This window comes from Pocillopora damicornis, chromosome 4 (assembly GCF_964200805.1).
Source record: "Pocillopora damicornis chromosome 4, jaPocDami1.2, whole genome shotgun sequence".
NCBI lineage: Eukaryota > Metazoa > Cnidaria > Anthozoa > Scleractinia > Pocilloporidae > Pocillopora > Pocillopora damicornis.
The window spans coordinates 5,685,846-5,699,925 of record NC_142673.1 but is presented as its reverse complement, the minus strand read 5'-3'; the positions used below and the strand labels follow the sequence as shown (position 1 = coordinate 5,699,925).

The window sequence follows — 14,080 nt, the reverse complement described above, 5'->3', positions numbered from 1 at the left end:
TCAATATTGCAACATAACTTTAATATGAGATGTAAAATTGAAGTGACCTTCAGAGTCTCATCACCAAAGCTAAATCATTTCTGACAGAACGTTTAACAATTCATGCCCAACAAGAAATGCTAAATTACATGTTTATTGCCAGAAGGATCCACCATTCAAAGACACAGATACCTTAAAATCACTATTTACATCATATATATTTTTGGCTATTACTTTTAACGTGATATGTGTTTATTTCTTTACAAAACATTTTATTAATACTGTATCTACATATCTTCATTCTAAGGTATGTTTTAAGCAAGCGGCTCAACTTTGGCTCCGAAACAGCGTTTTTCCACAACACTTTACTGCATTAAAATTAACCAACCACTATTAACAACCGTGTTATGAGATTAAGTTATAAAGAGAAGCCATACATTATGCAACACGCTAAAGAAAAATGCGCTCGTTCTGTTATACTTTTGAGATGTTCTATTAATAACATCTCGTCAAAAAAAAACTAATTACACTGTACAAATCTGAACGTGAACCAAAAGAACAAATTTGAAAACTACAATTCTAGTACTTCTAAATAACAAACAATGTATGGAAAACTTGCAGTTGTGTGGCTCTGAGAGAGGCCACAGACGAGCAAGATTTAAAATCAAACCGTACTATAACTTCAAAGAATGCACCACATCTGATGGTAACTCAAATATTTTAAATTCGTCACCATACACAGATTAACATTTGCAGTAGCTTTCTACTGCTATTTCGCAAATATGATCCAATCCCAGCATCTCCATAAACAATGTTGCAAAACAAACTGTTTTGAAAATTTTACTGTGTTAAATGTACAAAATAGCCTGTAACAGAATTTTCTAACAATATGTCTCAGAAAATGGCTTGGAAAACATAATTTACATTTTCCAAAACCATAAACACTGAACTTATTTAAAAAAAATTTTATGTTGCCCTTAAATTGTCCAAATCTGGTGGGGGGACTTGCGCTACTCTTTTTGAAAAACATTCAACACCCACCAAAGTTAAGATTGGTGAGCAAATATGATGTTTTAAAAGAAGTTTATATTGGAGTTTTTTTGGAAACTTAGTAGAAAAATACTCCCTTTTTACTAAGTAAATAACAATTTATAGTGATTTAATTTTGTAGGTTAGCTAATTAATAATATAAGCTCTTTAGGGTCTGAAGGCAATAAGTTTGATGACATGCTGTGGACAAAGTTAAAACTTGTTTTGATACTATTAACCCAAATATGATTTACCAAACAACAAACATAGAGTTTTCTAATGAATGGCCTGATGAAGCAATATAAGGGGTAAAACTTTATGATACCTACTCAAATGTTGATTTTCAACAAACAAGATGAACAAAGCATAACTAGAATATAAAACATGTCCCTGAAAAATTGGAAATGGAACAATGGATACTGTATTTACAAAATGACTTACATGTGAACTTTGAAACCAAACAACGAATGCTACCAATCAATCGTAAAATGTAACTGGGGAAACTTAACAATGTTACCAGACAGCACAAGAGAAAAAAAAAAGGCATAGAATTTTATAGCAGCAAAACAATGGTAAATCACTATGAAAAATACAGCATGTTAATTTGAAGAACAGCTTCACAATCAAAAATTGTGATCTATCTCCAGAAGATTACGCTCCTGTGCACATGGGCTTCCTTCAGAAACAAAAACTTCCCAATGAAATAAGAGTTTTCATTTTACCATATGACTTAACAATTGACATGTGAAACACAACATTGGAAAAGAAAAGTGCTACAAGCAACACTGAAAAAATACTGACCCATAACCTACAATTTTGTAAAATGGAAGTCTTCCCATATGTCTGTGTTTTCAAAAGCAAAACTTTGCCTTCAATTTCATTAAATAGCGGCTTAATATTTTTAAAAACTGACCCACCCAAACGGCCACCTTTAATGTAACAACCAAAGAATATTTTAACTGCCACACTTCAAACATACCTGAAATAAGGCTACTTGAATTTTAAATGGCTATAATTTGATAAACCTATACAATGTACAAAAATTATTTTTTTCCTATGATACAGCCACAAGTACAAAAATTATATATTTAAGTGGTAATAATAAGCCCAGAAAAGCAAGAAATTTCCCTTCATCAACAGTCAGACTCTGGTAGATATTCAAACTTGAGTCCATTTTGCACCAGCCTTGTGGAGTAGTGTTCCAATTGCTTTAATAACAGACTAAATGTTGGTCTTGCTTTTGGACTGGATTCCCAGCAGTTTTTCATTAAGAAATATCTGCAAAAAGACACAGTGAAGGTCAAAACAATGCCATAACCCTTTAACTACCAAGATCTCATTGTTAATTTCCTCCCTCCAGCTGTTACCCATTTTGTTGTAACCTAGTTATGAGAATTTGGTGTTTGATCAAGATAACCTCGACCTGATAAGTTTACATACAACAAGAAACAAAACTTACAAGTCATATGGACAGTTATTAGGTTGTGGTAATCTATGTCCAGCTTGCAGATGCTGCTCCATTTTTGAACTGTCAATGGCTTGATACGGTGCCTTAGCAAGAGTTATAATCTCCCATAAAACAACTCCAAATGACCACTGTGAAGGAATAAATGCCACATATGAGTCATTTATACAACAATGACGCATATCAATAAACAGGCTGACACCAAGGCCACAACCTGTAAAATCTGTTGCTGTTGTGCAAAGTCAATGTCATTGTGATAACAATTGCTCAAGTATCCCTGATTCCTTTCCATGATCTACAAGCAAATTCTCTTTACTGATGGTGATATATTCCTCTGTAAGCCACTCATAAGAATTTGATCTCTAAGAGTGATAAGCATCCAAATTCTCCTCAGTGTATCACCACTAAATCAAACATCAGGGTCATGACAATAGAAGAAATAATCACCAACTTATGTAGTTCTATATTGTTAAAGAAATTCTCGTATGCAGTTTTATTGGAAATGTATACAGAACACTGTGTAGAATAAGCACACTGATTTGTTCTTAACTTGCAAGTGCAATTTTCATATTCATCTCTTCCTCAAGGGTTTAATCTTTGTGCAATGTTTAAAGCTAATGATGAACTACCAGCTGAGTGCTTGCAATATAAATTAAGAGTCCTAATTTTGATAAGCCAGGCAAAACCAAATTTATCTTCAAAGAGTGAAAAAGAAATGAAACATACCACATCACTTTTTTCTGAAAATTGACCCTCCTCTGCTAAACCCTCAAGTGCTGTCCATTTGACAAGTAATCTGGACCGTATTCCCTTGTCATTCAAGTTTGTTGTGTTCACATCTCTGGCCAAACTGAAGTCAGTGATCTTGATACTCAAATCATCATTGACACTAGAGGAAAACACTTTCAGATAAGTCTGATTTCCTGAGATAGAAAACCCAATCCCTTCTTAATTTATAAATCATCATCTAAAAATGCAGGGAAATATATTAACCCAAATACTCAGTCAGAGCAACAGCCTCTTTATGCCAGCAGTAAACTAGGGCATGTGACTATCAATTGCAAAGTGAAAACTATTAAAATTAGATTGCCTATAAGATTGGAGGCAAATGTTTGAAAAATCTTTATTTTCATGATCTTACAAACCTGAATCATCTAAATTCTTCGCAAAAAAGAAGAAAACTAGAAATAAAAGGCAACTATATGAAACACAAGGCAAACTTAGATAAGAAATACTTACATGCAGTTCTTTGCTGCAAGATTTCTGTGAACAATCTTTTTCTGAGTGATATAATCCATTCCTTTGCAGATCTCAATTCCAAACTCAATAAGCTGGCGCGAGGTAATTGTCTGGGAAAAAAATTCAATTCAAAGTTTTTATTTAAAGATCTAACACATTCTACCTTTCTTTATCTTTGTAATCTTCATTGGTCTAATGACCAGAGGTACACCAATTTCTGGCCAACAATCCCAACCATTTCTTAAAGGAGACTGTCTCCACACTCCCTATTGATGCTGTTCTTGTGTTCTCACCTGTACTCTTGCAGATGTTGCTCTTGAAATCTTCAAAAAGTGTCCTAGGTCTCCATTTCGTGTTAGGGGAGTTACGATGTAAGGTGGCGTTGAACGTTGAAGCACCACACCCACCAGTTCCACAACATTTGGATGCTTGAAGCCTTTTATGACCATTGCTTCCTGCATAAAAGAAGTGATGGTGTCCATGTCTGCTTCATCTGTGAAGGATAAAACTGAGTCAAAACACAACTCTACAGGACTCTGTACTACGCTTAAAATATTTCATTAAAAGAATTGAATTAGTTGAAGAAAAGAATGCAGTAGGGAACTACAAACCTCATAAAAAGTTATTCAAACACCTCAATGGCCACCCAAAACCTCACACAAGTGCACAAAAATAACTCCTTTAAAATAATGCATGCTATCCCTAAACTAAGACCATGATAATGTCACAATTTTTGCATATCAAACTCCCACATTACTTGTTTCTGCACTTAACAAATCCACAAGTAAAATGGAAAAACTCCTCAAATTTACTAAATGGAGCATTAACACTTTGTCTTTGAAAAGCCTAACAAAGGTCATTTGTGCTTCTGCACTATCCTCCTCCAGATGCCACCAGATCACTGTCCTACTCAACCAGATCACTGTCCTACTCCACTATCCTACTCCAGATGCCACCAGATCACTGTATTAGACACAAACTCCAGAAGACTTTCAGGTTTGGTCTTACCTTGAAGTGCTTTGATGGACACTTCCATTTTCTTGCGAGGTTGCTCTTCGCTTAGTCCTCGAACAGAACCTTTGTACAAACATCCAAATGTTCCTGCAAAATAAATTTCCAATGGTGAACAAACTAATCAACTTTCCCTGTCACAGACAGTTATTTTTAACCATTGGAACACTTGGAATAAATTGGCACATGACAATTGTCGCTTGAAACAATCTACCTCTTTCTTTACAGTAATTGGAATGTGATTGTATGTTTATAGGCCAATCTGATCTTAAAAGCTTACTGTTAATAACTACACTTAAACCCAAGGGGCTAACTGTCAGCCACGTTGCTCAGTAATCAAAATTTAAAAGAGGAAAAGCAAGTTTATGTGCCAGGAAATGAAATAACATCCAAAGTTCTTTGCATCTAACTAACCTCTATACAAAGGATCTCCAACTGACACTTGGTCTCTTGGTATTAAAACATCTGCAAGTTCTGTTGCCCAAAATTCATTTAATACTGTAAAAAGTCCTCCAGTATTCTGAGCTTCATCAGGAGCTGTGAAAAAAATCTTTATTAGTTACAAAAAACTAATACATCTACTTGTAATAAGGACACACTAGTGCAGTCAATATGTTATTGACAACTAAAACCAAAACATATGTAACAACTGACTTGATTTACCAAAACAAAAATCAATAAAAAACTCCCTTACTATTTTTTCTCTCCAACAAAGATTCTGTTTCATGATAAGATGACAAAGGTCTCTCTTGTATCCAAGTGTATTTTGTATCTGCACCAAATAAAGAGAGAATGAAATGAAACCCTTTACATAATTATGAATCAACTGACATAATTTACCAGAAGGTACAGTTTCCGAACAGACCCAAACACACCCATGTGAAAAAAACAAACAAACAAACATACTAGACAAGCTTCCATGTTTCCACTGTCGTTCATGTCGTCGATGTTTATGTCTTACTCCGTGTCTGCCATCTCTACTGCTGTACTTTCCCTCTGATTGCTTTTGAATACACATATCACTACTTTCCTCAGGAATAATCAGATCAGTTGTTGAGGAGTCACTGCCACTTGTGTTAGCACGGCCACGCCCTCCTCCTCCTCCTCCTGGAGGTTGATAATTAGGCCTTGGTGGGCTGTAAAACAGTCCTGGCTTTGAAGAATCCACTGTTTCCTCAACTTCTTCTTCTTGCTGCTCTTCTTTTTTGTAAATCTTGGATGAACTGGTTTTTTACAAAAGAGAATTTCATCAGGTATCAAAGGAAATATATTCAGTAGACATAAAAGAATAAAGGTACACGATACAAAGACCTGAAGTTTCGCTGAAAAAATGTTGTGTCAGAGAAATTTTTACACTGATTCTTACATTTAAGTTAAAAAATCAATTTCACTCCACATCTTTAGTAGAAAATCTCCCACCACCTTAGATGACCTCAGAGCACAATTCTAAAACCTATTGTTGACTTACAAACATAATACATAACATGTTTTATTCATAAGAAAACTATCTTATCACTTGTCTGTGAATGAGCTCAGGAGGTAGAAGTCGAAAACTGAAACCTTGATTAACAGAACTTGCTGGGACAAAATGAAATAGTCTGGATAATCGAGGGTCCAGATAGTTGAAAAATATGAATATCAGTTAGGAACAAAAACTGATTAAATTAAGAAAGCGACATTTAATTGAAAGAAAAGATCACTCATGGTTCAAGGACACGATGATTGTGAATAACCATTTGTGATGCTGTGTAATAACTTGTTTATCTTGCATACCACACTGAAAGAGCCTATAGAGTGTGAAATCTCATGTAGCAACAAAGTAACTCTAAGCCAATCAGACCTCAATCAAATGTTCTTCATTAGTTATGACGCGTGTGAGCTCTGCTTTTGCTTTTTGAAAGCAAAACTTGCCTTCACTTTACTTTTCAACACTGTAGTTTTAAAAAGAAGAGGGCTACGGATCTTGATCATGACTAATAAAAATTCATGACAAAATTGGGACCAGGGAAAAAGTTTGAATGATCAAGAAATTCAGATAATTGAGGTCTGGATAATCAAGGTTTGACTATACTACTACTGAAAAATTAGCCAATGAATTCACAGTCAGCAGCTTTCAAAGATGCACAACCATTGAAAGGACAGACTGCTAAGTAACAAACCTGCTGCTGCTGCGATACATTTCCACATCATCTTCAAACTCTATCTTCAACTTCCTCTGTCTCATACAATAACGAAACAGTAACACCAGCCCAACAACAGATATAATAACAGTCGTCAAGCCTGCACAGATTCCCACAACTTTACTGCGTGACCATGGCAAGGATGTAACTTGTTCGATGAAATTGTCATTTCCATCTGTAGAGAATTTCATGTAAACATTTGGTGTTGGATCAACTAATAATCCAAGTTGACATTTTTCTGTATTCTCATCATTTGTCTGCTTGGTATCATATTTATATTGGAAAGAGAAATGATGTCTTGGCCACTCATGGGGGTGAAGGGTAAAGTGTCAAAAATGATAATTGATCTACAAAAATAAATCTTGAAGCTTCTGTCCAGGCAAGCTAAGAATTGTTTCATCAAAGTGAATAGCAAGAAGGCAAAAACAACAATGATAATGATGACTGAGTAATTTTCAGTTAGGCTCTGTTTGAATGTCTTATAGGACACTGATCTGAACAAAAAAGGAATTTGAGAAAAAAAAAAACCCTGCAGGAAAGCAAAATGATAGTGTCTTATTCAATGTCAATTACCTGTTTTTTCACATCGTCTTCTCACTGTGAGCATAAAACTTTTGATCTCCTCCGTATCCACTGAGCCTGAAACAATTCTGGTGTAGTTCAAGGAAAATGTCATATCAACTTCTCCCTCAGTAGTACCAGGACAGTAGAAGGAAACCTGAAAGGCTGTGAGACAAAACAACATGACAAATCAGTACATTTTATTCAGAAAAGTACAATTCTGAAAAAAAATTAAAAAAAAACAAAAACAAAAACAAAAAAACATTCACCCACTCCACCCTAGGATGCCAATTAATAATTAAGAAAATATGACTTCATTGTGTGAAGAATTTGTAAGAAGCAACAGGTCCCTTCAGAAAGTTTTTGCCTTTCCCTTTGACAAGAATCGCATTCTGGAAGCAAGAACGCTTTCTATGCAACTGCTTGCGAGAGAGAAAGAAGTATCTTTGTCAAGATACTATGAAAAACTTAGTTGAAATTCAGTTTTAGCAAGGATCTTCCTTGTTTGTAGCGTATATACTTATAAACTGTACCTTGTACAGGACATTTAGTCCATTAATAATCATTTTCCTTATCAAGTATACTTTCCCCCCCTCCCATGTTTCAAACTATTTCTTGGAGAGTACTTATCAAGGTAACTTAAAATGCTAACAAAACATGTTAAGATGCACTCTCACTGCATGCATTGTACTAACTTCTTCTGCTAACAAACAAACAAACATATGGATTGCTTTAAAATTCAGTGTTTGTACAAAACACTAAAATGTGAACCTGTAAAGACAGGTCATTCACACCTTTTTGAGATTGTGGAACAATTCCTTCCAAAGGAGTGGCTGCATGAGGATCAGGCATGATACTATGATCACTTGATTTGAAGTTCATGCTATAGTGTGAGACCTGTAAAAGAAGACATCATCAACCACCACATATCCAAGATCTAGCAAGCTATCCTCTGCACGGTTTACCATACACATCTTATAATTTTGCTTCTGAGAAATTGTTGCTGAATCACACAGAATTTCCCAAAAGATATGTGGAGAAATTCCTCTTATGTATCCTCTGAGAGTGAAAAAGTTAATTCTAAGGAAAGATCCACCTTTGAAATAGCTCTGTGTACTCAGTTTAGTTATCAGGATAACAAGAGAAAAGTTTGTTAATCACTTGCCTCCTGCTTGTGAGTAACAGACTTAAAGAGTATCTCTGCTATTTCATAATATCAGGTGAACATGGGAGGATGAAATTGTCACCAATGGTTCAAAACCTCTTATTTTCACCAATTCCAACCCACTATGCGAGCAGAACTTTATTAAAAAAACTGAAGAACAGAGTAGAATATTAAAGCTCTTTGGTTTTGAAAATTGCATTTGATACAATACCCAAAGTAGTTTTCCAGCTTATTTAGATATTTTGTTACAAATCAACAATCTCCTGCCAGTATGCTCACATGCAAATTTACAACATTTTAATTTTTTCAATCCTTTAACTCCCTGAGGTGATTAATAAAGAATTTCTCCCCATAATAATCATACATTATCCTGCAAACAGGTATTCAGAATACTCCAACATGTCTGGTGGAAGTTTTTATTTTGATCTAACACTAAATTCTCATCACTGATTCAAGGAAATGTGTAGCAGATAGAGGGGAGAATTAACAATCAGATCTTAGGAGTTAAAGGGTTAAAGTGAATAAGCTCCTAAAAAAATCAAGTGTTATCTCTTCTTTTGAAATAATTAATTTCAGCCAAGGCTTTTTGGACAAAGCCCTGAAACAATATCATCAGAGGACCTTTAAGTTATTGCAACACTACCTCTTTATGCTTGATTGTCAAAACTAAGACATGTTTGAAAGTCAAACAATTCAGACTGAAATTTCCCAATAGAGTTATGTTGATTGTAGCTCTTGCACAGAATCTTAAATGGAAGCCACTGAATCTGTGGTTTCATGATTGATCAATTTCTCAAGTTATTTTGCTTTGGCAAAAAAAAAGGATATTTAAGTTGTGTAACTGACACCATAAACATTAAATTGTTTCTTGAGAGTCAAATATTCAACTTGTAGCATAATAGGAAATGCCATTATGGATGAAATGATTATAATGGACGCCAACTTTATTGCAAACCAAGTGGTTAGACTAAATGACTACTCGTTATTGTTTTGTTTTCCTCTGCTTGGCAAGGTGCCTTCATCACATCTTAAATCGTACCCTACCGTGTCTTAACAAGCTTTTGGCTTATCAAGTTGATATTGTTCAGCTGTTTCCTCCGCAATCTTGAATTATCCATGATAAAAACAAGCTTTTACGTGCCTTTCAGAGGCCACAACAGGAAACGCTCGAGCCCAACGGAACTACACTAAAATCCAATTCTGAAGGCTCGCAGTTCAAGGAGTAGGAAATGATATTGTGGCAAGATCACGTTTGAATGATTTCACGGGAGCAAATAATTAGAAAAACACTGGAAAACGGCCATTTTACAGACTTGCCTCTGCTAAATCTTCTTAAAGAACAATAAACACAACCACATGCATTCCTAAAGTTCATTGCCAATTCTAAGCTTAGAATATTGGCGTAAAAAAATCAACGGCATTATCCCCCGAGTCATATTCTAGATTGCCTTTTCGACAGAAATTTTCCAGACATCAGCATACATCACATTTTTTGATAAAATGCTCCAAATGGCTTGTCCGATCGCTTACAATTTGAAAAACACCACATTACAATTCCATTCATTCAAGACAGAGAGCGATCAGTCCAGCTTAAATAAACAACGACAAATACTTAATGGTCCACGCTAAAACCGTCAACAAGAAACCCTTAGATCGCCGATATCGTTAATACCTTTCATTTGATTCCTTCAAAGCTTAGAACAGGAAGATCTGAAGCATTCAGCACTCGAACCGAAGAAAGAATTGTCGATTTTCGATCGTTAATAATCATTGCTAAGCGAACAATAGGGGAAGAAAGAATGCATTCCGGCCATGCAAAACAAAATACCCCGATTCTTCGTGTTTATAATATTGGCGTTTTTGGCAAAGTTTTCTTCATCAGAACGACTCTTCAATGATGAAAATGTTTTCTGGAATATAATCATCTGATTTCTAAGACGAAAATAGTTCGCGGAACGTCACATGAATGAAGTAAGATGACAAAAAAATACACTACAAAATTAGCATTGCGTAAAGTGGAGTATTGTGCTACTAGGATGCTAAGAGAACCCTTTCATTCAAATGATCAGAAACGCACGGAAATCTTTCTTTCCTCCTCAATTTGAGGCACAAACTAAAATAAATAATAACTATGACTAAACACTAACCCGAAGTCGACAAATCATTCACAGAGACAGGCTGATGGACTTTGTTCGACTTCAGTGAGAATCAAAACACCCAACAATCGTATATATATCACTCCCGCTTATCACGTCGTACTCACCTGCGGAGATGAAAACCAGCTTAGCTGAATCGTTGAAACCGATGAATCTAACGGTGACATAAAACGATAAAATGCACCAGGATTCTGCACCATAGTGGTTGGTTCTCCATCGCGAATGAGGTACAATCTTCCCTGGAAGTTCATCTCTGAAATATAGAATAAGCCATCGCGAATGATTCTTCTCCCTCGATCCACATGGTTTGCGAACTATTTACAAACTTGCTACCTTTCTTGAAAGACGTATACTCACTTAGATGTGTGTTGGCATCCTCCTTTGTAATAAACAGATGCAACTGAGCTGTTGTTCGCTGTAGAATGGAGCAAAACACTAAAAGGACAACCAAGTACGACCACGTTGTGGATCGATGACCCACGAACCAGATTGTGTACATGTTTACGAGCGAAGAGGCCTCACAAGTTACGCATCCAGTGCACGTTTGAATCTCTTAAGTAACCTTTCCCCTAAATGTCGGATGATGTAGCATGTTCCGGGACTAATTTGAACATGTCTAGTTAAGTATTCTGGACCTTCCAATACCGTACCAAATTTCAAAACATGAATCCCGATGACGCACTACAGAAATTCTAGTTGGGTAAGTGTAGCTGCTCTCCTTGGTGGGGCAAGGTTTGACGTCATGATCCCGTGGCCCAATAACTCGCAGCTATCGATTGGAAATCGATCGCTGTACGTGCTCCGAAAACAAAAGAACCTGTCATCATTTGGCGCGTTTTGTGTTAATGAAACAACTGAGTCAACGAGTTTCCGGTAAAACGAGTTTGCACTTTAATCACGTGCGTGATAGCTTAGTCAGTAATATTACCTATGCGGTCATCGCCATTTTGAGCATCGGATAAAGATGGAAAAAGTGTACACTCCAAAAACACAGAACTACCCGTTCTCGAAAGGATGCTGTACTCTCTAAACTCAAGTGTTACGATTACAAAGATTTAACTACGGAAAAAAGATACTTCAACTATCTTCATGGAATACGTTTTGGATACTAATTTAAACGGGTCTGAGCTCCGAAACAAATAATAGTATTTTGATAACATATGACCGTGTTAACTTGCTAATACTCGTACTACCATTTCATTAACTTAATTCATTTAACATCACCATTCTAAACTTTAACGGGACAGAACTGCCCATAAAAAATAAAATAATAATGAAAAATAATAAACAACAACAGCAACAACAATAACAACAAGAGACGCGAGAAAAAATTACGCAAGATGTGGTAACCCTTGGTTTACTTGAGGCTTTTAAGAATCTTTTTTTCAAGTGAGGCGGTGGACAAAGCCGTGTCTTTCCAGTAATTTTTTTTCGACCCCTGGGAACGAAGTTACTGTCGTTGCTCTGTGGAATAAAAAAAAGGAAAGCTGTTTGGATGCCTCTAAAGTGCCTGTCCTTGGAGCGCTTTGTGGACAGCAGACAGACTCTAAAATGATGGAGAATAAAAAATTATGAGAGGAAAGAGTTGAAATGACCCTTACTGCACTTTACATCAATAGACCCACTGTTTTCAGGAAACAGGAAATTGTACCCACTCAACAATGGACTAAGGAAGAGGGAAGTCATTCGACATTTCATACTATGTAACTCAATATAAAAATCTTGTTTCTCTCTTAAAGGGCAATCTTTTTTTGGAATCGGTTACAAAAATATTTTTGTAATGATGTGGGGTCAGTTTGTGGATCTCATCTGAGACGAGCCTGTTACGCAAGGCAGTGGCTTGATAAGTAACGGCGCTGCTAAATGATATCACGGGACAAGAAGCTGACGTGCGGAAATCTGACTCGTTGCAAAACGTTTGTCACCCAAAATTGACAAAATTTTCAGTGAGCGCAGTAACATTTGTCAATGCCACCTCCAGGCTTTTCGGAGCCTTTTCGGTCCCTTTTCATAATCAGTTTCAAACAGTTTAGCTTTTTAAGAACAGTTTTATCAGCTTCAAAATGTGAAATCTTCAATCGCTCGATACCTCCTGAGACTCCGGAAGGTTGAAACGAAGGAATAACACGGAGTTTCATCCCAGCAATTTACGTTGCAGCGCTGCTATTTATGGACCTCTGTGAAAGATGCCAAAATTCCCAGCCCTTTACATATATCAGAGTTGTTCGGATCTACGAAGAATTATCGTATACGTATTTTAGACCGTGACTTTTCTGATCAGGAAAAATGAAGCAACAAATCATTCTCGTTTTGCGCGTACAAATCAATCCATGTCTGGGACATGGAACCCATCTTCGCTCACGTAACTGAATTGCTCGCAGATTCAGAGAAATCTGAATAAAATAATCCATTGTGCCCTTAAAAAAAACAGGACTGGTCGGGAGAATTTTCCTTTTTATTTTAAGTATTATCAATTTGCTTCAGGGGTTTTCAATAATGGTGTCTGTCATGAGGGTTGGCCATGCCATGCCGATGCTCTTGGTGAAATAATGCGAGACTAGTACTTTTCCTACACGGGCGACTCTGATTAGACTGCGAAAGTCTTCAGAAGTGTTGACAAGCCTTGTCACTCTTATCTGAGCTCAGATTATTTTGTTTTCTTGTGGCTGTTGGGTTTTACTTTCTACGAAGCATTATATTTGGCTATCAAATCTATAGGGGTTCAGTGAAAAAAATATTTACCACACTCCGAGGCAGACAGTCTTCGTTCACAATTATAGACTAAAAAAGGAAAAAGAAAAAAATCCGACGATTCCGCGAGACACACCGATACGAAAATTGAAAACGCATAGAAGCCCTATCTGACGACAATTTTCGAGACCCTTGACCTTACAAGTTTTCTAACAGAGTCAGAGATCGGGAGAATTCGCCACGCCTAACTAATAAGTTATAGTTTGATGACACGTTTTAAAGTATAGCATTCTGAAAGTTTTAGATATAGACGGCGGGAGTGGAACTTGAGGACCAGATCAGCTTGCACAGCCAACGTTTTCATAGCCTGGGGAGCAGTACACGGGATATTGGATCAGTTTCCTTTCAGGTCGAACTCTCGCAAGATTATTGGGCGCAGTTTCTAATTTTTGGGCCCGCCTTCGCTGTATGCCTTCGCGCTTATCCGCTAAGTTCATGGTAAACAATTTTATTCAAGGTATATATTACTAGATTCGCCATTAAAATTAAAAATTAAATCGGGGAACGTTTCGTTTCAGGAATAATTACGCAACAACATACTGAC

General features: G+C 36.3%; 1 protein-coding gene across 1 annotated transcript; it reads right to left on the bottom strand.

Annotated features, from left to right (window-relative positions):
* Positions 1-119: 119 nt before the first annotated feature.
* On the bottom strand, positions 120-13,253 carry LOC113684011 (uncharacterized). The gene is made up of 14 exons (XM_089203358.1): positions 11,143-13,253; positions 10,893-11,038; positions 8,259-8,361; positions 7,477-7,629; positions 6,883-7,078; positions 5,630-5,946; positions 5,418-5,495; positions 5,138-5,260; positions 4,721-4,813; positions 4,006-4,205; positions 3,713-3,822; positions 3,200-3,362; positions 2,468-2,604; positions 120-2,286 (listed from the first exon to the last, which is right to left on the bottom strand). The coding sequence occupies exons 1-14, from the start codon at positions 11,282-11,284 to the stop codon at positions 2,142-2,144; spliced, it is 2,106 nt and encodes a 701-aa protein (XP_089059484.1). The 5' UTR covers positions 11,285-13,253; the 3' UTR covers positions 120-2,141.
* Positions 13,254-14,080: the final 827 nt, after the last annotated feature.